At 59.6% G+C, this 25,736-nt stretch overlaps 1 protein-coding gene across 1 annotated transcript in view; it reads left to right on the forward strand.

Moving 5' to 3' along the window:
- PTPRF (protein tyrosine phosphatase receptor type F) overlaps window positions 1-24,670 on the forward strand; it is an 86,020-nt gene extending 61,350 nt beyond the window's left edge. Inside the window, exons 13-33 of the mRNA XM_068539705.1 lie at window positions 260-453; window positions 5,725-5,842; window positions 5,921-6,499; window positions 7,148-7,245; window positions 7,425-7,678; window positions 7,771-7,864; window positions 8,479-8,694; window positions 8,973-9,127; window positions 11,697-11,812; window positions 15,956-16,053; window positions 18,922-19,045; window positions 19,226-19,401; window positions 20,103-20,222; window positions 20,527-20,681; window positions 20,760-21,045; window positions 21,146-21,324; window positions 21,539-21,665; window positions 21,842-21,967; window positions 22,232-22,386; window positions 22,472-22,607; window positions 22,952-24,670. Coding sequence (XP_068395806.1) covers window positions 260-453; window positions 5,725-5,842; window positions 5,921-6,499; window positions 7,148-7,245; window positions 7,425-7,678; window positions 7,771-7,864; window positions 8,479-8,694; window positions 8,973-9,127; window positions 11,697-11,812; window positions 15,956-16,053; window positions 18,922-19,045; window positions 19,226-19,401; window positions 20,103-20,222; window positions 20,527-20,681; window positions 20,760-21,045; window positions 21,146-21,324; window positions 21,539-21,665; window positions 21,842-21,967; window positions 22,232-22,386; window positions 22,472-22,607; window positions 22,952-23,020 — 3,575 coding nt within the window. The 3' untranslated portion in view covers window positions 23,021-24,670. The remainder of the gene's footprint in view (window positions 1-259; window positions 454-5,724; window positions 5,843-5,920; window positions 6,500-7,147; window positions 7,246-7,424; window positions 7,679-7,770; window positions 7,865-8,478; window positions 8,695-8,972; window positions 9,128-11,696; window positions 11,813-15,955; window positions 16,054-18,921; window positions 19,046-19,225; window positions 19,402-20,102; window positions 20,223-20,526; window positions 20,682-20,759; window positions 21,046-21,145; window positions 21,325-21,538; window positions 21,666-21,841; window positions 21,968-22,231; window positions 22,387-22,471; window positions 22,608-22,951) is intronic.
- Window positions 24,671-25,736: the final 1,066 nt, after the last annotated feature.

Genomic DNA, 25,736 nt, shown 5'->3' on the forward strand with positions numbered 1-25,736 from the left:
CTCCACCTGTTCCCCACCTCTGCCCTCCCCACCAAGTGAGGCAGCCCTGGGCCACAGGGGTCGCAGGGTCCCGGGCTCTTCCCCATGCCAGGCAGAGGGAGCCCTCCACGTTCTTCTCCAGGGCAGACAGTCTAAGGAAACTGCATCAGGGCCTTTCCTGGGGCAGTGGGGTGCGAAGGCAAGGCCCTGGAGCATGCTGTGCCCGCCTGAGCCCGGATCCATACCACGCACCTAACTTCCTTCTCCACCTGGTCCCCAGTGCCCAGCGGGCCGCCACGGAAGGTGGAGGTGGAGCCGCTGAACTCCACTGCCGTGCGCGTCTCCTGGAAGCTGCCCGTCCCCAGCAAGCAGCACGGTCAGATCCGCGGCTACCAGGTCACCTATGTGCGGCTAGAGAATGGCGAGCCCCGCGGCCCACCCATCATCCAGGACGTCATGCTGGCCGAGGCCCAGGTGTGACACTGGGAGGTGGGTGGGTGGGCGAGACCAGCATATTCCACTTCCTCTTTGGAGCCCAGGTTTGCTCCCCTCCCCTACCTGCTCTCAGAGGGACTGTGACACCAAGACATCCTGCTGTATCGGGCTAGGAAAGCGCTGAGACCAGGAGGTGAGGGCCAGGTGCCAGGAACACTCCCTCCTCTCGTCTTAGGTCTGCCTGAGCTGTGCCAGTCCAGGCTCGGCCAGCCCCATCTGCCCTGGTGACAGTCCCAGCCTGGCAGTCACCTCTGTGGCTCAGCCACCAGCACTAGCAGTGAGGAGCACTGTCCACACAGACCCAGGCCTCAGCCCCCTCAGGCCCTCCTTTGTGGTTTTCGGAAAGTGCATTCGCTGTTAGGCTGGGCTGTCGAGATGTGCTCTCCTCCTCGGCAGCCCTCCTCCCCCAGCCGGGTGGTCATCTCACCCCCACATGGCCCTTGGCATTGCAGAGTTCTGTGAGTGGCCGGGCTGGGGTGTTGCTCCGTGCCTGGCACGCAGGGGGATGGCACAGCCCCTGATGTTTGCTCTCAAGGGCTGGGCCTGCGCCCAGTGTCACACCTCACTCTGTGCCCTTTGTCCTCAGAGGATGATGATTTTGCCCGTGAGCTTGGGGTGAAGTCCCTGGGCTATTCTCAGCACTGGTTGGCTACCCAGATGGAAAACCTGGGGTACTGGGAGGTTAGGCGAGGGGGCCTGAATTTCCCAGTAAGGGGTGGCCGAGCTCAGATAAGAAGTCTGGTCTCAGGATTCCTGGGAAAGGGCTGTAATTGCTACCACGAGTTACCTCCCAAAATATTCTCCTGAAGATTCACAGTGCCTGGTGTGTCTGTGCTCAGGGGCTTTCCATCCAGAATCAGGGCCGTGGCGGGGTAGAGCCCAATTCCCCCGCAGAACCCACACACCCTCCCTGTCCAGCTTTTCACCCCACCTGGGCTGGGATCAGAGGTGCAAGCACGTATCCTGTGTTCTCCGTGCTGCGCTTAGAGGTGGACTTACCCACAGGCAGACGAGGGCCTTTGTCTCTCCAGCTGGGCTCAGCCCACTGCCAAGAGGGCGCCCTCTTCCTCCTCCGGCCTGCCTGGTGCTGAGGGAATGGGGTGGAGGAGGTGGGCTTTTGGACCCTCCTGCATTCCTGGGGCAGGTTGAGGGCTCTTCCTGGAGTCTCAGCGGACACACCCACCCAGAAACATCCTGGGAATGAGCTCCCTCTGGCCCCTCCTGCCCCAGGGGGCCAGCAGCACAGCTGCAGCCAGTGGGGTTCCAAAGAAGCCACTTCACTTCGGGTGCCCCCTTCTGGTCCTAAGTGGTTTGGAGGGAGCTGGGCCATAGGATGAGGGACACTGTCCTCTTGGCCACAGACAACCTGTGACAGGAGGTAAACATGAGCCCGGGCTCCAGGGAAGCCGAGTGAAGGCGGAGGGCCTGCCCTTGCAGCCCCGCCGGGACTGGATTGTTCTGCTCCAAGCTAGGAGAAGAGCAGATGGGGCCCGGTCCCCAGCCAGGCCACAGGGCCCAGCTGTCCCCCGAGCACCTGGTCAAGGACACCGCAGCCTGTCCTTCCCCACAGCACCATCTGCTCAGTCCAGGCCCCGTCAGTTCTGAAAGAACCATGCGGTGCGTGCCCTCCACTGCTGTGTGGCCAGACCTGTCTCCTTTCATGTGTGTCTCCATCTCAAGTTTGTCTCTTTCTCCAGGTCTCTGACTCCACCTCCCGTCTCCTTTTTTTTTTTTTAATACATCTTTATTGGAGTTTAGTTGCTTCACAACGCTGTGTTAGTTTCTGTTGTACAACAAAGTGAATCAGCCATATGCGTACATATGTCTCCATATCCCCTCCCTCTTGAGCCTCCCTCCCACCCTCCCTATCCCACCCCTCTAGGTGGACACAAAGCACCGAGCTGATCTCCCTGTGCTATCCGGCTGCTTCCCACTAGCTAGCTGTTTTACATTTGATAGTGTATATATGTCGATGCTACTCTCACTTTGCCCCAGGTCCCCCTTCCCCCCTCACCCCGTGTCCTCAAGTCCATTATTTATGTCTACGTCTTTATTCCTGCCCTGCCACTAGGTTCATCAGTACCATTTTTTTTTTTTTTAGATTCCGTATATATGCATTAGCGTACAGTATTTGTTTTTGTCTTTCTGACTTACTTCACTCTGTATGACAGACTTTAGGTCCATCCACCTCACTACAGATAACTCGATTTCGTTTCTTTATATGGCTGAGTAATACTCCATTGTATATATGTGCCACATCTTCTTTATCCATTCATTTTGTCCCTTTCCCATGGTCTGTTTTTCCTTCCTCTCTCTGTTTCTGTCTCTCCCTCTCCCTGAGTGTGTTTTTGTCTCTCATTCTCTTCTCTTTCCTGGCCTCTAATCCCTTCCATCCTCTCTCCCTCTGTTTTGCTTCAGCCTCTGTCTTTCCCTTCTTCTCTCTCACTCTCCTCCTCGTGAGCACCTCCATTCCCAGGCCTGGCTTGGACATCGCAGGATGCCCCAGGCAAGGAACCTAGAGCAGCGCCGGGCCCAGCCACACCCTAGAAAGTGGCTGTGGCCAGGAGGGACGGTTGATGGCCTCCTCCCGTATCTTGTCCCACACTCCTCGCAAGGACTTTACAAGAGAGCTTCCCAGAACAGAGGCACTGGGGCCATTGGACAGAGATCTGACCAACACCGTGAGGGTCGCTGGGTTGGAGGACCCCATGGCACGTCTATCCTGGGGATGGCGTGGACCATCTCCCTGTGCTGTGCTGGACAGCTGCCAGCCGCCAGCCCTCCAGTGCCACAGAACCTCCCTCCCTCTACCTGTCCAGCTAGTAAACCTACAGGCACCACGGCCTAAAGAAGAATGTACCAAGAATGAGCAGCAGTGCCAGCCCAGAAATATGCCTTCCTACCTTGATTTTCAGGCATCCCAGGAAGGAACAGGGGTCCGAGGGCTTCCCCTGTGCCTGTGGGGCAGGGTCCAGGCTCTGAGCTTGGCACTCACGGCCCTTATCATCTTGCTGGCCAGCCTGCCTGGGCCCCTTCCAGCCACAGTATAGCTCCTGCTGTTCCTAGGGCAACCCTCCTTGCCTAGGGCCACTGGCTAATCTGTCTTCCCAACTGGGATACTTTTGAGAGTGAAAGGGGACATTGTGAATAATCATACCAGGGCTTCCCTGGTGGCGCAGTGGTTGAGAATCTGCCTGCCAATGCAGGGCACACGGGTTCGAGCCCTGGTCTGGGAAGATCCCACATGCCACGGAGCAACTGGGCCCGTGAGCCACAATTACTGAGCCTGCGCGTCTGGAGCCTGTGCTCCGCAACAAGAGAGGCCGCGATAGTGAGAGGCCCGTGCATCGCGATGAAGAGTGGCCCCCGCTTGCCGCAACTGGAGAAAGCCCTCGTACAGAAACGAAGACCCAACACAGCCATAAAGATAAATTAATTAATTAATAACAACGCTGTATTAAAAAAAAAAAATAATCATACCAGGTCGGCAAGCCTAGGCCAGGACTGGCCCCGGCAAACCAGGTGTTCTGCCCTCGGCGTCTTCTCTCCCCCCTGCCTGAGCTGTGGAGCCCACCCCTCAAGTCTGGCAGCCTTTCCCTCGACGTACCTCCAGGTGGCGCCCTCCGACCCCCTCAGTGTCAGGGAGCCCTCTCGATCTGGCCCTCCGCTCTCCAGGTCTCACCTCCTCAGCCCTGGTGCCCACAGTTGGGCTCACACACATTTGGGCTCGTGAGGCAGGGGCTGGGATCTTTGGATGGGGAGTGGTCCTGGGTTGCCACCCCCCGGGGCACTTCAGAGGCCCGTGCCCGCCATCTGCCCTCCCTGGCCAGGCCCCCTCAGAGCCAGAGTCCTTCACATCCTGTCTCCCTTTCTCTCCCTCTCCCGCGGTCAGTGGCGGCCAGAGGAGTCCGAGGACTATGTAAGTAAGAGGTGTGCGAGCGCGGGCAAGACCTGGGTCAGTCTGGGCTCATGGGACACTCCCCCTCCCCCACCTTTCCTCCCAGCCTGAGCCGCCAAGATCCACAGGGCACCAGCCATGTCCAGAGAAAACTGGTGCTTAGGCACGAGCCCCGAGCTGAGCAGTGGTTGGCATTTCCTCTAATCCTTACTTCTCACCTGTCGAGCGGCAATTTCAGGCCCGTGTTCAAGATCGACCAGGGCCTGGCCCCTGCTCTCGCCGGATGGAATGGAGTTAAATCCGATCCTGATCGTTAGGCCTTATTGATCCCTGGAGTGAAAAATCACCTGCTCCAGGCCCAGGCTGGGAAGGGAGTCTGGGGGCCGGGTTCCGGCATCGGTGCCTTCTGGAGCCCCAGCCCTGGGAAACCCTCCAGCCAGGGCAGGAGGGGGCCTGCGAGAGGTTGGTGGCGGCTGCAGTGGCCCCACCCGAGGCTCAGAGCTGGAGGGACACCAGGGTTGGTGGTGACAGCTCTGTTCCCACTGCGCGGCGGTCCCCTCCCTTTTTCCCACTTTTCCCTCTGTGTGGTGTGGCTTGGCCTCCCGTGGTGTTTCTCGGCATGTCCAGAAATGATGCCTTGGCTGGAGATGGGCATGTGGGCAAGGCCTGCCAAGGCAGGGGGACACTGCCCTGGCTGACTTCGCAGGCATCGCTGGGGACAGTGTGCTCCCCAGGGTGGGGTTTCTCTGTCCTCCTCGTCTCTCCTCCCTGGCTCAGGAAGCATTGCAGGGCATAAGGTGCTCACAGAGCCAGTGCCTAGAGGGGGGCAGGAGGGGTGCCGACTTGGTCCTGCAGGGTGGCGCGCTGGCCCACCCCTCCACCTCGCTCTGTGGTGTGCGTGCACATGCGTTAGTATCTACAGGTGGCCCTGCGCCTGCTGGTGCAGGAGGAGCCATCGGCTGCATACGTGTGTGTGCCAAGAGCCACGCAAGGCTCTGTGCATGCGAGGCTGTGTGCTCTGTGTGTCACATGCGCCCAGACCTCACGAGGTGTCATTCATAGTACAGTGGAGTGAAGGAACAGTGTGGCACTTTGTTCTTGTCTGAAAGGAAGAATGAGCAGACTGTCTGCCTTAGGCTTGCTGCTCCCGGGATGGGCTGGGTCCTCCTGGGCACACATCCACCTGCCTGTCCTGCCTTCTGTAGAGTCCAGCAGCTCACAGCCCCCTCTCCGGGGACCTCTGGCCCTGTGTGCCCTGGGGGGCCCCACCGGCTAAAGTCCTGAGGTGGCTGGCCTGCTCTGGTCCCTCCTTGCTCTGCTGTGATGGGAATGGGCCCTTCCTCCTGCCTTAGGAAACCACCATCAGCAGCCTGACCCCGGAGACCACCTACTCCATTACTGTCGCCGCCTACACCACCAAGGGGGATGGTGCCCGCAGCAAGCCCAAAATTGTCACGACCACAGGAGCAGGTGAGTGAGGGGTCGGGGACAGAGCTGAGGGGGGGGCCGGGGGGGGGCAGGGCCAGAGCCCAGTGCGTGGTTGTTCAGTCCCAGGCCGGCCCACCATGATGGTCAGCACCACGGCCATGAACACCGCGCTGCTCCAGTGGCACCCACCCAAGGAGCTGCCTGGGGAGCTGCTGGGCTACCGGCTGCAGTACCACCGGGCCGACGAGGCGCGGCCCAACACCATCGATTTTGGCAAGGATGACCAGCACTTTACGGTCACTGGCCTGCACAGAGGGGCCACCTACATCTTCCGGCTTGCTGCCAAGAACCGGGCCGGCCCGGGCGAGGAGTTCGAGAAGGAGATCACGACCCCCGAGGATGCTCCCAGTGGTTTCCCCCAAAACCTGCGTGTGATAGGGCTGACCACATCTACCACGGAACTGACCTGGGACCCCCCGGTGCTGGCGGAGAGGAACGGGCGCATCACCAACTATACCGTGGTGTACCGTGACATCAACAGCCAGCAGGAGCTGCAGAACATCACTGCCGACACCCACCTGACGCTCTCCGGCCTCAAGCCAGACACCACTTACGACGTCAAGGTCCGTGCACACACCAGCAAAGGCGCCGGCCCGCTCAGCCCCAGCATCCAGTCCCGGACCATGCCCATGGAGCAAGGTGTGTGCTGCGGGCACGTGGCTGCGCCTGGGGACCTCTGCTCTCCTTGACCCACTGACCTCTGGCAACTGTGATCCACCAACCTCTGGTGTGTGACACTCCAATCTCTCATGTCCATGACCACTAACCTCTAGTGAAGGGGTACCGCATTCTCGGTGTGTGACCCCTGACCTCTGCTGTGTGACTCTCCAATCTCTCGTGACCTTGACCCACTGATCTCTTTTGACTGCATCACCACTCTTGGGTATGCAACACTAATCTCTTGGGGCCACGACCCCCTGACCCCTAGTGAACACAGCCCACTGTGCTCTGGTGTGCGGCCACATGCTTCTACTGACTGAGTCCCACTGACCTGTGGTCACTCTGACCTGGTGTCTGTAAGCTCCAGCTTCACCCAAGCACTTCTGGAGATCCTGACCATGGGTCCGGTGGCATCTACCCCACTCGGTACTCACTGCGAGGAAGAGCCGGGGCTGGGAGCTGAACTGTGTGCAATTGAAGCTGGCGGGAGTGAGGGGTGCTTGGTCCTCTGCAGCCTTTCCTCACCCCCTGGGCCCCCGCGCCGCGTCTCTTCCTGGCAGGGAAACCTTCAGGCCCATTCACCCCAGCTACGCAGCCAGAGCTGACTCCCTCCTTATATCCCAACAGTGTTTGCCAAGAACTTCCGTGTGGAGGCTGCAATGAAGACATCTGTGCTGCTCAGCTGGGAGGTCCCTGACTCCTACAAGTCAGCTGTACCCTTCAAGGTGGGTGAAGTCAGCTGCACCTGGCACACACACAGTCCTGCAGTCCCTCATTGCAGTCCCAGCCTGTGCGTGTGTGTTTGTGATGCCAGATCCCAGTTGGGCGTGGGCGCATGCTCTGCCCTGGAGGCCCGTGATGGGAAGCCTCACTCAAACGTGCTGCCTGCCCCCGTCCCACGCAGATTCTGTACAACGGGCAGAGTGTGGAGGTGGATGGGCATTCCATGCGGAAGCTGATCGCAGACCTGCAGCCGAACACAGAGTACTCATTCGTGCTGATGAACCGTGGCAGCAGTGCGGGGGGCCTGCAGCATCTCGTGTCCATTCGCACAGCCCCCGACCTCCTGCCTCACAAGCCGCTGCCTGCCTCTGCCTACATAGAGGATGGCCGCTTCACGCTCTCCATGCCCCACGTGCAGGACCCCTCGCTCGTCAGGTGTGCAGACGAGGCCTCAGGGGAGGAGGGCAGGGCTGGCCACGCGAGCACAGGCGATGATGGTCCTGATTCCCCGCCCTCTGCCTGCCCAGGTGGTTCTACATCATGGTGGTGCCCATTGACCGTGTAGGAGGGAGCATGCTGGCGCCGCGATGGAGCACGCCCGAGGAGCTGGAGCTGGACGAGGTGCCTGGGGACCAGAAAGGGTAGCACTGATGACAGTCCCATTGAGGTGGTTGGCTGTGGCCCCAGGGACCCCCCCGAGACTGGAGTCACTCTCTGATTGGCAGCCTGCCCTCATCTCTAGGGAGACAGACTCTGAGCTAGCCCCTGGGCGCTTTCAGAGAACTCCTGGAGGGCTTACAGAGACTTCTCCAAAGGGGTTTGTGGAGAATCCCCTGGGGTGGGAAGTGGCAGAGACATCTCTCAGATCTAGAGAATTCTGGGCCCTGTAAGCTTCGGAGTCCGCAGGGTCTGGAGGCTGCAGAGGGGCTAGAGTGGAGCCCCAGCACGTTTGGAATCTGCCATCCTCTTCTCGCAGTGGTGTGCAGCCAGCCCTCTCTGGTTAGGCTGGGGCAGGTTACCCAGAGGGCCCCTTCTTACCGGGTTGGCTAGGAGGAGTGGCATTGCCGTGTCTGGCATTCAGCATGATTCTACGAGGACAGTGAGTCAGGCCAGGCTTGAGCCCCTTACACGGAAGGTGAGCCTAGCCTCAGCCCAGGGGGTTTATGTCCCAGGCCCCGGGCCCAGGAGCGTGTGCTCCAAGGCCCCTGCGTGACTCCCGTGCTCTGCTCTGTCAGCTTCTGGAGGCCATCGAGCAGGGCGGTGGGGAGCGGCGGCAGCGGCGGCAGGCAGAGCGGCTGAAGCCATACGTGGCCGCTCAGGTGGATGTGCTCCCTGAGACTTTCACCCTGGGGGACAAGAAGAGCTACCGGGGCTTCTACAACCGGCCGCTGTCTCCAGACCTGAGCTACCAGTGCTTTGTGCTCGCCTCCCTGAAGGAACCCGTGGACCAGGTCTGCTTAAGACCCAAGGCCTGACCAGACACCCCCCAGGCCAGTCTCAAACACCCCAGAGGCCCCAGACCTGCACTGGGGTCTCAAGGCACTAACCCCTAGGACCCAGAACGCCAGACCCGACCTAACCCTAGGGTCCCAGTCAGCTGACCAGGCCCAGGTCAGCCTCTTAGTTATGGGAGACCAGGCCCAGAGCCCTTTCTCCAGGTCTGCGGGGCAGAGGGTGGGAGATCTCACCCCGGGCTCACCACCTGTGCTGTTCCTCCACTGGGCCACAGAAGCGCTATGCCTCCAGCCCCTACTCCGATGAGATCGTGGTCCAGGTGACACCAGCCCAGCAGCAGGAGGAGCCCGAGATGCTGTGGGTGACGGGCCCCGTCCTGGCAGTCATCCTCATCATCCTCATTGTCATCGCCATTCTCCTGTTCAAGAGGTGAGTGCTCCGGTGCGCGGCCACCTGCCCTTGCACTCTCAGGCGCTCCTTGGCCGGGTGCATACAGGCCTGCGGCAGCCACACTGGCCTGCACCCCAGGGTGCACCCCTGGGCTCGGTGGGAAGCCAGGAGAGCAGAAGCAGTGCGTGTGCACACCCATGGGTGTGGCCCAGGTGTGATGAGCAGCCGCAACTTCACAGAGGGCTTGTTCATGTGCGTCCCCGGGCATGTCTGTCTGTCCGTCTCTGTGTGTCAGTGGATGTGAGCCTGTCTGTCTCTCAGCTTCAAGACACGGCCTTCTCCTGGTCTCCTACCTTCAGCACCCCCTCTGCCACCATCCCTAGATGACTCCCTGCCTGTCTCTCCTGCTCAGGCCTTGAGAGGTCCAGGCCCAGCTCCAGGGCCATGTGCCCGTGGACATTTACTTGGCAGACATTTATTCAGTGCCTGCTGTGACCATAGCATCTGCAGCTGTCCCAGACTCAGGGTGTCTTGACCCTTCCCACAGCCCTCCCCCAGGGTCCCTATCACAGGGGACGGGCCCATCCACCAAGTCACCAACCGGAAACCTGGAGTGTCACCCTCTCCCCTCCTCCCTCTCCCTCCACCCAGTCGCCCGTGAGTCCTGCCCTGGATATCACTGGACCTGCTCCCCCCTCCCCACCGTGGGCTCCCCACGAGGTAATGCACGTGCACACGGCATGCCTCAGTCCTCTCTCGGGTAGCTGCGGTCTTCTGATCTTGGAGTCTCCCCTTCCTCTCCATCCTCCTCCCAGCCTGAAAGGTGTTTCCAAAGGTTTACTTTGTCACCCTCAGCTTAACACTTCTCAGTTTTAACTAAAGAGTTTTATAGCCCGATCTCTGTAGCCTGAAGTCCAACAAATGCCTGGTTGGTCTGGCCCCTGCCGCCAACCCGACATCGTCACTGAACCAGTGCAGTTCCCGGCCAGCCCGGGCTGAGCCCCTCCACTCTGCAGCTCTCCTTACCCCTGCCCGGGCAACTGCCATCTCATCCTTCAAGACTCCTTTCCAGGCTCTGGTGCCCACGAGGCTCTGCCGGTCCCCTCCCACCCCTTCCCCACACTGTCCCCCACTGTCCAGTGGTGCTTCCACGGGAACATCGCTGGGCCTGTTTCCAGCACCCAGCGCAAGGCTGTCGGTGAACGCTTGTTGGTCCGTATGTCTGAACATGTTTACACACACGAGTTCCTGTCCCCAGTGCCCCATCTCTCCCTGCCCCTAACCCCAACCCTTGACCTGGACCTGGTGCCTCCTTCCTGAAGTTAGCTCCTTCCTCCCAGGGTGAATAGGGACAGGCTCGCCTGGTTCAGGGCCTGGAGACCCATGGGTGGGGAACCTGAGGAGGGTCCCACATACCCATTCATCCTCCCCCCACTGCCCTCTGGGTCCTGGTGTCTGCCAGGAGAGGCGACCCCTCCCCATGAATGCCACGTGGGTGCCATAGATGGGTCCACAGTGTCCCCCATGTCGTGAGAGGGTCTGAGTGCTTGGCGGAAACAGTGACCGTTCCTTTCTCCTGTCCTTGCCTGTCTTTCGGGACCTAGTAAACAAGAAAGGTAGGAGTCCTTCCTTCTCTCTTCACGCGCTTCGCCCTTCACTTCTTATCCCCATGCACACTGCGGGCCCAGCAGGGAGGGGCGCTGCTTGGGCCGGAAGCCTCCTGGCCTGCGGCTGTCTGGTCAGCTTGGCAGGCGATGGGACAGGCTCTGTCACTCTCTCGACTGGTGCTCTGCAGAGGGGATGCCCCTTCTCCGGGCACAGGCAAAGCACAGACCTCCAGCTCTTCCCCTGCGGGCACAGACTCTGAGCTCACCAGAGCCTTCCCCCAGGCTCCCAGGTCTCTGAGGTTACCTGAGCGCTGCAGGGGACAGAGTCTGGCCCATGTGCAAAGAGCACTGGCTGCAGTGGGGAAGTGTGTGCTGCACACTCGTGTAAGTTTCTTCCCCAAGCACACCTGTGTCCACCGAGCAGAAGCGGCCCCTGGATACTTGTCAGCAGCTGGATGCTGCAGTCTGTCTCTGATCCTGTCCCTGTAGCCCGGGGAGCCGAGGCCAGCAAGGGAGGACTCTGCCCAGCTAGTGGGACGTCTTCCCCGTCCCTCCCCTGCTGCTCTGCACCTCTACCCTTGTACCGAGAGCCAGATAGCTGGGGCCCAGCTCTCTGTGATGTTTGCATATCCCATGTGTCGTTTGCATGTTTCCTCCTGGTGGCTCCTGCTGCCTCAGCTGTGGGGGCCTCGCGGACAACAGCCACTGCCTGGCAGTGACCTGCCCTTTACGGGAAGAAGCCACCAGGCTCTGTGGCCCCTTCCTTTCTCGCTGGGCTGGCCCTCTGTCCACCCCCAACTCCCGCTGTCTCCGCACCCTCCACCCTGTGTCCTCTCACGTGAAGCTGCTCTGGTCCTGGCTCCCCTGCACTCAGAGACCCCAGGCTGGGGTGGGAGGAGCAGAGCCGTGGACACAGGGGCTCTGTGGTAGCGGGCTATGCCGTGCATCTCTGTTCTCCGCCTGGACCTCGGTTCTCACCAACCGCCCTTCCGCCTCTCCAGGAAAAGGACCCACTCCCCATCGTCCAAGGATGAGCAGTCAATTGGGCTGAAGGACTCCTTGCTGGCCCACTCCTCCGACCCCGTGGAGATGCGGCGGCTCAACTACCAGACCCCAGGTAGGGTGGCTCCCCCAGCTTGCCCGCCTTGCCCAGGCCTGCCGGTCTCCACCGAGGGACCCTGGCCTCACCCTGGCCCCTATTTCCTGTTCCTCCCTTCTGCCCTTCTCCCTGTACCCATCCACTTTGATGAAGTGACCGAGGAACCCCTATATCAAGAGCTGGACAGGTGCCCCAGGGCCCGGGAGCCTCTGGGGGTGGGGGGGCAGCTGCTCATACCCAACCTCGTCTTTGGTCAAGCCCTCCAAGCATGGGCCCGGGACCCACACAGAGCCACATCCCAGCCCCGGGGTGGCCAGCCTCTGCACCCGCGCTCTGGCCCCTGCACACGAGAGGTTTGTTAGTGGGAAATGGCCCATCAGACACTTGTGGCGGGATGGGGTGCCCACATCTGGCCCTTTCTGGTGGCTGGCCCCAGATATTCTGTGCGAGTACAGAGACCCCGCACAGGGCTTGGTGCCTGCCTTTCCTTCCCCGCCACTGTTACGGGGCTCTCTGGCTGCTCCTTCTACCTGAGCTGTCACTCCCTCCCTATGCCCCAGCAGACACAGCTCAGACCTCTTCCCTGGGGGCGGGGTCGTTCCTCGGCTCCCAGATGCTCCTTCCATCATGACGCCTCCCACCCTGGGCTGGAATTGCCTCAGTGACAGAGCTCTGTGGAGCCAGGAACTGTCTTCTTCCTCTCCCATCCCTTGGGTTGTGCACACGGTGGATTCTTGTTGAGCACCTGTGAAACAAACACAAGGCAGCTGAATGAATGAGTGAACTATAACACGCGGGGTTGTGTGTACACGAGCTGGTTATTGCTGCACGTTAAATTACCGCAAAACTTCATGGCTGAAAACAACAATTATGTACTCTTCTCACAGTCTTTATGAGTCAGAAATTCAGACGGGAGCGTAGCAGGAGCAGCTTGTCTCTATTCCAGAATGTCTGGGCCCTCAGCCGGAAGACTCAAAAGCCGGGAGCCAGAATCATTTAGATCAGGGGTCAGCAAACTATGGCCCAAGGCCAAATGCAGCCCACCACCTGTTTCTGCAGATAAAGTTTTATTGGAACGCAGCCACGCCCATTCATTTATGTATTGTCTGTGGCTGTTTTCATACTACAAAGTAGAGCTAAATAGGTATGATAGACACCATATGTCCACAAAGCCAAAAATATTTACTATCTGGCCTTTTATAGAAAAGTTTGCTGACCCCAGAATTCTGGAGACTCATTCATTCTCATGTCCTGTGGTTGACACTGCAGTCAGCTGTGAGCCCACCTGAGGTTTTCGGCTCTCATCCTGTGGCCTGGGCTCCCTGACAACATGCTGACTGAGTTCCAAGGGCACGTGTCCTGAAAGAGAGAGAGCCAGGCTGATCTAGCAGGCTGTTGCAACCGGGTGTGATCAGATCTTCGAGGAATCAAAGCTCCAGAATGCTGGGGCCTGGAGGGCAGAAAAGCCTCCTCTGAGAGGGATGCCAAGCCGTGTGGGCCTTAGTTGGGCAGAGAGGGGGTGGGAGGGAGCGGAGGGAGCTCCCTTCGATGGCAGTAGCATGTGGGGAAGCAGCTTTCGGGCACTGTGTCCTGCGGCACTGGAGCTGAGGATGTTGAGAGCCCAGAGACGAGTCTGGAGGGCTAGGCCGAGGTCCGGTCACAGAGGGACCTGCGCGCCAGGCTAAGGGGTTTGGACTTTGTCTTGAGGGTTCCAGGGAGGCATTAAAGGTTTTCAGCAGGGCAACAACAGGGTCAGAATTGTGCTGTAGAACCATAGCTCTGTTTGCCATGTGGAAGGCAGATTGGAAGGGGAGAACTTGGGGAGGCAAGCCGTTGAGAAGGTGCTGAGGACCTGGACGAGGCGGGTGGCAGTGGGGAGACATGAGCGAGACCTAAGCAGCAGGGCTCAGGCTTGATTCCATGTGGGGTGAGGAAATGGGGGCGGGGGTCCCAGGATGCCTCTGTGGTTGCTGGCTGAGCATTGGAGTGGGAGGGTCCAGGGAGACCTCCGCACCAACATCCTGGCTGGAACCACGGGCATGGGGCATGCCACGGAGCACGCAGTGGTCAACGCCTGCAAATAGATGGGCTCTCCCAGGAGAAGGGGGCAGGGGAAGAGAGCGGCCGAAGGGCAGCCAGGGAAGGAGGTGAAATGTTGAGGAAGGATGGGTGAAGGATAGCCAAGGAGGAGAAGCCAGAGGGAGAGAGAACACGGGGGAGAGGAGTGTCCCAGAGGCCAGGCGGGGAAGGCTGTGCAAGGAGGACCCAGACGGAGGGCCTTTGGCTTCGGCAGTTGGGACCTTGGAGAGCACGTGGTGGGCGGGTCCTGGGGGCAGGAGCATTTCAGTGGGCTGAGGCACAGCGAGTGGGGAATGAGCAAGTGGGTGTGAAGGCCCTGCTGGGGTCTGAATCCCTGTGGCTTCAGGGCCCGGGGTAAATAGCAGGGATCTGAGAGGAGAAGGCGGGGTGGAGTACAGGAAGTCAGAGGTGGTGTTAAAAGGGATGGGGGTCCAGAAGGACAGGAGGCTGTGGCTCCGGGCGGGCCGTGGGGAGGGGGCACAGTGAGGGTCACCCGAGGTGCTGAGATCAGGGAACGGGGCTGCTGGCAGGGAGAGGTGTCTTTGTGCACAGGGGTGGTCTGGGAGGGAACCGGTGACCAGAAGGGGTGGCGGGGATGGCAGCACTGTCCACGGCTGGGGGTTTCCTTCTCGTTTTTTTCATTCAGCAAATGTTTATTATTTTCTCTCATAATTTAACTCTTCTTCTGAAAACGCTTCAAACGCACAGAAAAGCTGAAAGAGTGATACAGTCCCCATCTCCACGTCCTCGTGTGGACTCACCCTTCTGTTTCTCACCACACATGCCTCATCTCTCTGTAAAAGCACACTTCCCTTTTGCCAGTTCATCTGGAAATAGCCAGGGTCAAACTTTGGTACCAGAGGGCACAAGGTTGGCTTGGACCTAGACTTCCTTCATAGAAAGAGGCCCCTGAGGCCGCCCAGGCTCTGGGTGGGAGATGCATCTGCTCCCCGGGGGGCAGAAGGGGCTGCGGTGGGGCTGCCCCTGCGAGCCCCCAGCCCTGCACTGTGTTCAACCGCAGTGTAACCAGAGGTTAATGGGTTTCCTTCTCTTGCCCCGCTGTTTTTGTTCTTTTTCTCTGCAGGTTCCAGTGTCCCCAGTTGCCCGAATATCTCAAGTTAGTTTTCTGCGTTCCCGTGTTTGGGGCCCACTCTGGCTTCTGTGTGTTTCCTCTACTTCTCTCACCCATCGCCTCCCTCCTTCCTTGAGTTCTTCTCTCCCCTTTCCTCTCTTTTCTCCACCTTCTCACTGCCCCACCTTTTCTTTGTCCATCCCGCTCTCTCCCCACCTTGCCCCCTTCTTCCCGCCCTGTTTTCCCTCCCGCCACCCCGTCTGTCTCTGCCTCTCGCCTCCGGTCTCAGTCCAACCCCTCTCCGGTCTCAGTCCGACCCCTTTCTGGTCTCAGTCCGACCCCTCTCCCGTCTCAGTCCCACCCCTCTCCCGTCTCAGTCCGACCCCTCTCTGGTCTCAGTCCGACCCCTCTCCGGTCTCAGTCCGACCCCTCTCCAGCGCCTCTCCTGTCTCCCTGCCTCCCTGTCCCCACGTCTCCCTCCTCCCCTTTGCTTCTCCCTCCGAGTTCTTCCACGTCTCTGCCATGTACATCGTGATCACTCCATCCACATGCTGGGTGCTGGGACAGGGACATCACCGAGCCTCCCACGGTGACTGGCGCCAGTGAGGGCAGGAGCGCTGTCCAGAGGCAGGACCCGCAGGCGGGGTGCAGGCTGCAGCAGCCCAGCCCCATCCTGTCCACTGCCTTCCACCTGGGCTTCCGGCCCCGGCCTGGGAAGGGGGAGGCCTCCCATGCCTGTGGAGAACCCGCCACTCAGCACCGTGTCACACGGACATGCTCACTCGTGCTCACAGCACACACCCTTCCACCTCTGTCCTCTCCCACCCCCACCCCCAGCCACTATGTGCCCCGCCATCCCTGTCGCCGCATGTGCCGCTGTCTCCATGCCACCAGTGCCGAGTGCTCCATGGTCACACGTGTTCACATGTGCACATACATGCATTGGGGCTGTCTCCGCCACCTCGCTCAGGCCTCACGCTAACTCTGCCTATGTGTGCCCCTGCTCCCAGGTATGCGAGACCACCCGCCCATCCCCATCACCGACCTGGCGGACAACATCGAGCGCCTCAAAGCCAACGACGGCCTCAAGTTCTCCCAAGAATACGAGGTGAGACTTCCCCCCTCACCCCTGCTTCACACCCCCCACCACGTGCCTGGCCCCAGACCAGCTCCTTTCCTGCCTCGGGCTCCAGGCTTCTCCAGAACACACACTGGAGGGGTCAGCAGTGGCCAGCAGGGAACTCAACTCCTCAGGTTCTCGGCCTGACAGAGGCCCTTCCAGATCCCCAGGTCAGGACACTCAGTCACATGCCCCGATGCTAACAGAGGCAGACAGGTTTCTCTCTCTCTCTCTCTCTCTCTCTCTCTCTCTCTCACACACACACACACACACACGCAGTAATAACAGCTGGCAATTATGGGGAGCTTCCTGCGGGCCAGCTCTGGGCTAGGCACTTTGCATACCATTCTGCCCTCCCCACACCCTATGAAAGGGATACTGGTGTTATCCCATCTTACAGATGAGGAAGCTGAGGCTTAGAGAGAAGTGACTTGCCCAAGGTCACACAGCTGATGAGTAGTGCAGTGTGTTTGGCAGCCTGTGCCCTGCACATGCATGTGCTCACGGGTGTTCTCAGAGTGCAGATCACAGAGACGGGGAGCTGGGGGGCCTGAATCTTGCCACTTGGGCTGCACAAACCCTCCTACTCAGGGCCCTCCATGTACTCCCTTCACTCTGGCCTGGACCCTACCTGCTGGGGGCTCAGACTTCAGAGCACTGCTCCTGCCCAGAGTCAGGGCTTCCAGGCGCCCAGCTGGGGAGGTGCTTTGCTAGTGAAAGGGGTGTTAAGGAGGTGATAAGGAGAGCCCCGCCTCCTCTAAGGAGCACGGGGGCGGAGGTGTTGTTGAGGCATCTTCTGCCTCTGCCCCACTGGGCCCCTCCAACCCGCCACCCCGCCCCGCCCCCAGCGCAGCCCCGGCACAGGATGACGGGTGGATGGATGGGTGATTGACGGGCTGGCTCCACCCTGCCTGTGAGTCCGCCCCGCTCCAGTCAGATGTCCACCCTCAGCTGGGCTGCTATCTGCGGGCACCAGGGCTCCCCTTCAAGGGCTGTGAGCCAGGTTTCCGCAGAGGAAATTGAGCTTGGCAGGGGAACTGATGATCACCCATGCCGCGAGGAAGGTGTGCTGCTTGTCCCTGCAGAGCGCCCACTGGGGGCCTGCTCTGCACAGGCCCGCCATGAGGGGGACGGAGCCGCTAAGGCGGGCTCCCTGCCTCCAGCTCCTTACCTGGCCTGGTCTTCCGCCCACACTCATCCAGTCCCGCGTCCCACGCCACCCTTCCTCCCGTGGGGCTCTGCGGCTCACTGTCCAGACTCGCAGTGTCCCCCGTCCACCTTCTGCCGCTTCTCTGCTCCAGTCTGCGCTTTCCTCACCACAGCCTCCTCCTCCAGGAAGCCTCCTCTGGCCACCCGGCCTGCCGAGAGCTTTCCTGCAGCCAGGATCCCATAGCTGTGTTACCTTTAACGGTCAGTCAGTCGCTCATCTGGCATCGTCGGGCACTTAGCCTGTGCTGGGTGTTGGGGGTGTGGAGGCACGTGTCCTCAGGGAGCACAGCCAGTGGGGAGACGAGTGCAGACAGATGAGAGACACTGAATGTGACCTCATGCCCTGGGGTTAAACATGCAGACGTGCGGAGAAGGTCAGCCGACAGCACCGAGGCAAGCAGGCTAGGGGTGGGCTGTGCTGAGGTCTCACGGAAGCAGTGCTCACTGACCCGTGGAGAGTCACAGGCTGGTGCCAAAACCTGGAGGACACAGTGTGCTATGCTGAGAACTTCGGGTGGTATTCTTCTGTAAAAGGAGGGTAATAATAGAACCTGTTTCATGGGGGGATTAGATGAGGGAATACACGCAGAGTGCTGAGAACACTGCCAAGCACACGGTAAGGTTTCGCTGAGCCTCAGCTGTTATTATTATCATCTGAGGCAATGAGGAGCCATGGAAGGCATTAAGAAGGTAATTGATCATCAGATCTGCATTTTATAAGGATTGTTCCGGCTGCAGGATGGAGTGGGGCAAAGCGAAGAGGCAGGGCGATGCCAAGTCTGAACAGAGGTGGCCTGGCTGAGGCCCTGGCAGCAGGTTGGAGAGAGCCGAGGGGCTGGGAGTGATGGAATGGGGCACAGAAGAGTTTTGAGGACGACTTGCAGGTTGTGGCCGGGGCTTTGGGGTAAATGAGGACAGTGCCCTTCACTGAGGTGGAGCCCCAGCAGCAGAGCCGGGTTTGCAGGGGGAGCTGATGAGCTCAGCTTGGCAAGGGTTGAGACCGAAGGAGTGTGGGACGTCCAGGTGGGATGTCCAAGGGGCTGCTGGCTATTCAGACTGGGAGCTCAGGGGAGACTCTGGGCTGCAGCTGGGGTTATGGCAGCTCCAGCATATGGGCGTAAGGTCCTGAGAGCAAGTGAACTCACCCAGGAAAGGCTGGAGAGTGCAAAGAGGGCCCAGGAATAAACTCCGGAGGAGCACTGCGTCCTGCCTATGGGAAGGAACAGCCAGAGAGGGAAGAGGAGAGCTGGGCAAGGCCATGCAGCATTGGCCAGAGCCCCAGCAGCATTGGGTCGTGCACAGCTGGCCGCCGTTGCTTTTGCACTCATTCATTAGCTGGATTCAGGGCTTGAGGGACTTCCCTAGCCCCCACCCCACCCCTGACCACTCTCCTGGGCGAGGGGATTTGGTACCTTGGTCAGAGGAGTCTTCGGTCCATCACCTTGCTGATCGGTGCCGTGCCAGCCTCTGCGCTCCGTGGCCAGAGGAACTGGTGCTCAGCCTTCACGGGCACCATGCGATAGAGCAGCTGGCTGTGACCCGGGAGCGAAGGCCGGATGTGGGCACCACCTGGAAGGCTGGGTCTCCCTGGAGGCACTGGGTAGTCAGCTCTTGCCCCACTCCACCTGCCTCCTCCATTCCCTGCAGTCAATTGACCCTGGACAGCAGTTCACGTGGGAGAATTCAAACCTGGAGGTGAACAAGCCCAAGAACCGCTATGCCAACGTCATTGCCTACGACCACTCTCGAGTCATCCTTACCTCCATTGATGGTGAGCCAAGGGTGGGGCCCCGTCCCGGGTGGGGCCCCATCCCATCCCCTTGATCTCCTCCTCGCTGGGTGACATTTCATCCTCCAGAAGAGGCCCACGGGTCCCAGGGTGCGCCGAGGAGGTATGGACTGGGTTGGAGGCCCCAGGATAATGCTCTCCCACGTCCCTTCCTGTTCATAGGTGTCCCGGGGAGTGACTACATCAACGCCAACTACATCGATGGCTACCGCAAGCAGAATGCCTACATTGCCACGCAGGGCCCGCTGCCTGAGACCATGGGCGATTTCTGGAGGATGGTGTGGGAGCAGCGCACAGCCACTGTGGTCATGATGACACGGTTGGAGGAAAAGTCCCGGGTAAGGCTGTGCAGAGTCCTGCCCAGGGTGGGGGAGGGGGGTGGCAGTGGATACTCAGCCACCAGGTGACTTCAAACACCTTTTCCCATCCCTGTGGGAAGAAGCTCCTCAAGGGACTTGCCAAGTGCTATTGTTTTCCTGGGATGTCATCGTGTCCCAGCTGCTGGACGTTCCTGGGATGTGGCATGTTCCCCATATACTAGTGGGTTCCCAGCATGTTAACATGTTGCCCCAGATGCTGTCATTTTCCAAGAATGTTAGTATGTTCCCCAGTCGCTGGCATGTTTCTGGGATGCTCACGTGTTCCCCAGATGCTGGAGTGTAGCTGGGGCATTAACATGTCTCCTAAGTTAATTAGTGGAAAGAGCTGCTGTTATCTGCTTATGCACAGCAAAGCGTTGACTGGAACGTAAAATTTACAGAGCTTGAAAATGGTGCATAAACGTTGTGGGTAAATTTGGCAGAAAACATGCCTGGTGAAATCTGGTCATGAATAAACAATTTTCAATTACGTCTCTCGTTCCCCTGGTGAGGGCAGGGGTGGAGGCGTATCGTGAGACCATGATAGGGTTTGGTGAGGGGTGGCATAATGGATCTGAGAGCTCGGGGCTAAGGGCTAGACCTTCCACCCTGCTTCTGCCCGCCTGAGCCTTTGGGTACCTCCAAACACCCTTGCACCCTGCCCTGCTGTCCCTCTGCAGGTGAAATGCGATCAGTACTGGCCAGCCCGTGGCACCGAGACCTACGGCCTCATCCAGGTGACCCTGCTGGACACGGTGGAGCTGGCCACCTACACTGTGCGCACCTTTGCGCTCCACAAGGTATGGTCCTGCCCCGGTGCTTGTCCCCCCGGCCGGGACCTATGAGGGCAATGGCGTGAACATGGTGTGCTGGCGGGGAAGGGGGCGAGTGGGAGCCCGGTGTTGGAGGTGTGAGCGCACCATGACAGCCGGTGCCATGGGCGGCATGGATGGAAGCAGCACCTGAGCTCCTTCAGACTGCCCCGTGTGGCTTCTGAGTCCCGTTGGAAAGCCGGGGTCTGGCCTCAGCATTGGGGCATCCTGCCCTGAGTCTGTAGAGGGCACACTCCCTGGTCACACAGTCTCTCCCCGCTCTCCTCCCCAGAGTGGCTCCAGTGAGAAGCGGGAGCTGCGTCAGTTCCAGTTCATGGCCTGGCCAGACCACGGAGTTCCCGAGTACCCGACCCCCATCCTGGCCTTCCTGCGGCGGGTCAAGGCCTGCAACCCGCTGGACGCCGGGCCCATGGTGGTGCATTGCAGGTGAGGGAGTGCCACGCCACCGAGGGGTGGGGTGGAGGCGGGGTGGACCCCTGCCCAGGCTGAGTCTGTGTCCTGCAGTGCGGGCGTGGGCCGCACGGGCTGCTTCATCGTCATCGACGCCATGCTGGAGCGGATGAAGCACGAGAAGACGGTGGACATCTACGGCCACGTGACGTGCATGCGGTCGCAGCGCAACTACATGGTGCAGACCGAGGACCAGTACGTGTTCATCCACGAGGCACTGCTGGAGGCCGCCACATGTGGACACACGGAGGTGCCCGCTCGCAACCTCTATGCACACATCCAGAAGCTGGGCCAAGTGCCTCCCGGGGAAAGTGTGACTGCCATGGAGCTGGAGTTCAAGGTGGGCTCAGGGCTGGGCCTGCCTGGCTCCAGAGCCTGGACTGGGTCCCGGGGACAATCCCCCAGGAAACCAGGCCTGACCAGCCCCTCCCTCTCGCTAGTTGCTGGCCAGTTCCAAGGCCCACACATCCCGCTTCATCAGCGCCAACCTGCCCTGCAACAAGTTCAAGAACCGCCTGGTGAACATCATGCCCTACGAACTGACCCGTGTGTGTCTGCAGCCCATCCGCGGTGTGGAGGGCTCCGACTACATCAATGCCAGCTTCCTGGATGGCTATAGGTCAGCACACTTGTGACTGCCCACCACGCCCACGGGTAGCCAGGACTGCTCCTGGCCGGCTGGGGGCGCAACAGAGTAGGGCCAGCCTGGAAGACCAGGGTGGGCTTCCTGGAGGAGGGGTGATCTGAGCCGGGACCCCAAGGGACTAGGCAGCCGTGGGGAGACTCGGGGGGCAGCAGCACCTCCAGCATGTCCAGTCTTATGTCCACCCCAGACAGCAGAAGGCCTACATAGCCACACAGGGGCCTCTGGCGGAGAGCACTGAGGACTTCTGGCGCATGCTGTGGGAGCACAACTCCACCATCATCGTCATGCTGACCAGGCTTCGGGAGATGGGCAGGGTGAGCACACCAGCCACCCCTTCTCTATCGTGTCCTTCCTCTCCCGGCCCTGTCAGCATAGCCTCAGACCCCGTTATCACCACGTGTGGCATCCTGCCCCCGAATCCTCTGAAACCCGGCGCTCCCCTCCCCACTTTTTCCCCCCCTGACCATGGGGCCGGGCCCTCTGTCCACAGGAGAAGTGCCACCAGTACTGGCCCGCAGAGCGCTCTGCTCGCTACCAGTACTTTGTCGTTGACCCGATGGCTGAGTACAACATGCCCCAGTATATCCTGCGTGAATTCAAGGTCACAGATGCCAGGGTGAGTGGACAGGGGAGTGTGTGTATTTGTACGAAAGCATGTCTGTAATGCTGCCGGAGGCCCTGCAGTGGGGCTGCCTGTGTGGTGCCCCAGCTCCAGCTGCAGGAATCGAAGGTGAGCTGTGGGACTGCAAGCCCATTTCCCAGGGTGGCCTCGTTGTAACGACCTCAGGGTGTTTACCTGCGCTACCGCACTGTCCGCCTGCCCTGGGGGGCTACCGCCTGAAGCTCCAGCCCTGACCCCGGCCTCTGCCACCTCTCCCAGGATGGGCAGTCAAGGACGATCCGGCAGTTCCAGTTCACAGACTGGCCAGAGCAGGGCGTGCCCAAGACGGGCGAGGGCTTCATCGACTTCATCGGGCAGGTGCACAAGACCAAGGAGCAGTTCGGGCAGGACGGGCCCATCACGGTGCACTGCAGGTGGGCCAACCCCATGGAGGTCTGGGCGTGTGGGGGCTTGGGGGTTCAGGGGCAGGAGCCCTGACCCAGCACTGTCCCTGGGCAGTGCCGGTGTCGGCCGCACCGGGGTGTTCATCACGCTGAGCATCGTCCTGGAGCGGATGCGCTACGAGGGCGTGGTCGACATGTTCCAGACCGTGAAGACCCTGCGCACACAGCGCCCGGCCATGGTGCAGACGGAGGTATGCAGGCCACTGGCCATGCCAAAGCCAGCTCCTCACAGACACATGCTGGGGAAGGCTGAGCCGGACGGGTTCCCCGCTCGGCAGCCGTGCACTGGACACCAGTGCTGTGCCTGGCTCCCAGCTGGGGTTGCACATGTCGGTCCTTACGGGGTACACGATCTAGGGGCAGAGTGGGGGTGGCAGGGGGAAGCCTGGGCAGATGTCTGGATCTAGCCCCTGCTGCTGGCCAGCAGAGGCAGAGGCTAAGTCCATGACCCACTGGCTGCAGTGTGAGTGCCCTTGGCTGTGTGTCGGGGTATCCGCCATTGCTGTCTGCGCTGACCGGACCCCTGTCCCGGCAGGACCAGTACCAGCTGTGCTACCGCGCGGCCCTGGAGTACCTCGGCAGCTTTGACCACTATGCAACGTAACCACCGCCCCTCTCTCCTCCGCTGCCCCCACCTGGGGGCTCCGGAGGGGACCCAGCTCCTCTGAGCCATACCGACCATCATCCAGCCCTCCTGCACGGGTGCTGCTGCTGGCAGAGCACAGCCCAGTGGGATCACAGCGTTTCAGGAACATTGCCACACCGAACGGAGAGCCCAGAACTGCCCTGGGTGAGGGGGTGGGCCAGCAGGCAGGCAGGCCGGCAGGCGTGCACTGAGGCCACATCTCTGTCCGCCAGGCCCGCCTCGGAGCCCCTGCGAGCTCTCTGTTCCGCTGCCGCGTTTCTCATGCTTCTTCTCGTGGGGGGGATGGGAGCAAAGCCTCCTTTTTTATACATTAAGTGGGGTAGACAGGGATTCTAGCCTCTTCCCTCTGACTTTTCCTTTTGCAAATTCTTAACTGCAGAATGGGGTTGCGGTGTAGCTTGTGTTCTCTTTTGAATTCGCTCTGGACCCTTTCTTGGTACGACTTTCACTGCTGAAGGACGGAGTGTGCCTTCCTCGTGTGTGTGGAGCTGGGGCCGCCAGCCTGCGCAGAGGCATTGCTGATCCAGCTGCTCTTCCAGCCCTTCAGACAACATCCTGTTTTAGCCAAATGCAGGGAAACACAGTTTTTTTTGGTTTAATTTCTGTTTTGTTTTTCCATAAGAGCCTTATTTTGGGCCCCACAGACAGTGGTGGGCGGGGCGGAGATAGGAAGCACTCATCCCCAGTCGTCTATTCCAGTGTGTGTTTAACATTCACAGCCCAGAACCACAGACGTGTCTGGGGGAGCCTGGAAAGGCATTCCTCATCACCATCGTTGGCAAAGTTTAAAGATAAAGCAAAGACAAAAAACAAACAGACAAAAAAAATCCAAAAAAAAAAAACAAAAACAAAAAACACAAGAAAAAAAGAGAGTCATCCCCTGGCCTCTGCTTCAAACCCCTGAGAGGGGAGGTGACTCCGTGCGCCTGGGGTTCCCTCTGGGTCCGCAGAGCCTTGCTTTTTGTCCCCAGCATTGTGGGATGGCACAGTGTTGGTAGGCTGTGGGTCTGGCCGTGTGGCCAAGGCGATGGGCACCAGTCAGGGTGTGTGCCACGCCCCACACACCTCAGGGCCAAGCAGGGGTGCAGCTGGCCCTTCAGGTCCATGCCAGTGGGCCTGGTAGCACATATCTGTCCTCGGAGCAGGGGCCAGATGACTCCCCTCCCTGGTTTGCAGCTGTTTTCAAAGCCCCTGAGAATCGCTCTTTTCACTCCTTCAAGATGCCCTCCTAAACCAATGTGGCAAGACTACTGGACTTCTCTCAGTGGTACTATACTCAATCCTTATTATCTCAGCTTGCTGAGGGGCAGGGAGCGGCCTCTTCCTCTGGGCAGCACCATCTAGGTAGGTAAGTGGGGGCGGGAAGGGTGCATAGCTGTTTTAGCCGAGGGACTCGAGGCAGACGTCCCCAGATCTAGCTAGGCGGTCAAGATCAACAATCCAGGGTTGGTAATGTTGAATGAGACATTCATTTTTACCTTGTGGATACTAGTGCTGTAGAGTTCACTGTTGTACACAGTCTGTTTTCTATTTGTTAAGAAAACTACAGCATCATTGCATAATTCTTGATGGTAATAAATTTGAATAATCAGATTTCTTACAAACCGGGCCTCTGTCACGGCTCTTTCTGGAACCAGAGTCTGGGCTCTCTATGTCAGTCCCTAGGGGTAGGTTCTGCCGATTTCCTGCTCCTCAGGAGACAGCGAGGCTGTCCTGAGGACCTGTGAGAAGACGGGCTCCTGGCCTGGTGCCCACTTTCTGATGGGAGCCTGAAGACTGAGCCACAGTGTGTGGAAGGAGCACCCGCCATGGGCCGCGACGCCCCAGGCCAGAAGCACACCCCCTGCCTCTCCTCACCCCTACCATGTTCTGGGTCGCCACGTTGTGGGTACCGGGACTCCCCAGGCCACACTCATCCCCTTTCGTCACCTCCTCCCTCTCTTCCTCCCCTGCCATAAGGAGGAGGATGGCACTGTGGCAGTGGGGCCGAGAAGGTATGGGAATTGGTTAGTGAGGACTCTGGTAATTCTTGCAATGTGGGTACTGGACACAGTGTGGCCTTCTGGCCCCTGGACACACAGCAACATCTGCAGTGGTCTCTCCACTGGTGATCAGATAAGTTCTACCAGGTTGTCAAACCATATGGAACTTCTGGGGACAGAAGACAAGAAAAACCCAGAACAAGTGAGGAAGAGAAATACATGTAGTCAGCAGTGACCAGACTATAGAGAGTGCCACGATGAACCCAACACAGAGGTGCTGTGGGTGCACTGAGGCAGCACCTCACCCTGCAGCAGGATCAGGGAAGGCTTCCTGGAGGAGGTGACATAAGCTGGCTTCTGAGTGTTTCAAAGGGTGAGTAGGGGTTACTTTCAAAAGATGGGAACAGCATTTCCGATGGAGAGAACAACTTGTACAAGGGCTTGGAAGCATGAAACAGACCAACAAATACGAGAAACTACAAGGAACGCACGTGATCCGGGTAGGGAGACATAAGGCCAGAGGTAGGCTGGAGGCAGCTGACGGGTGTGAGGTGATTGAGAATGGGAAGCAGGTGTCCCTGCTGGGTGACATGCCTCTGTACTGCGCTATGCCACCTCTTTCGAGGCCCTCACTGCACTCTAGTGTTGCCAGCTGTCTCCCTGGGGGCTCTGAGTGACCAAGGCCTGGGATC

Source organism: Eschrichtius robustus, chromosome 3 (genome assembly GCF_028021215.1).
Source record: "Eschrichtius robustus isolate mEscRob2 chromosome 3, mEscRob2.pri, whole genome shotgun sequence".
Lineage (NCBI taxonomy): Eukaryota > Metazoa > Chordata > Mammalia > Artiodactyla > Eschrichtiidae > Eschrichtius > Eschrichtius robustus.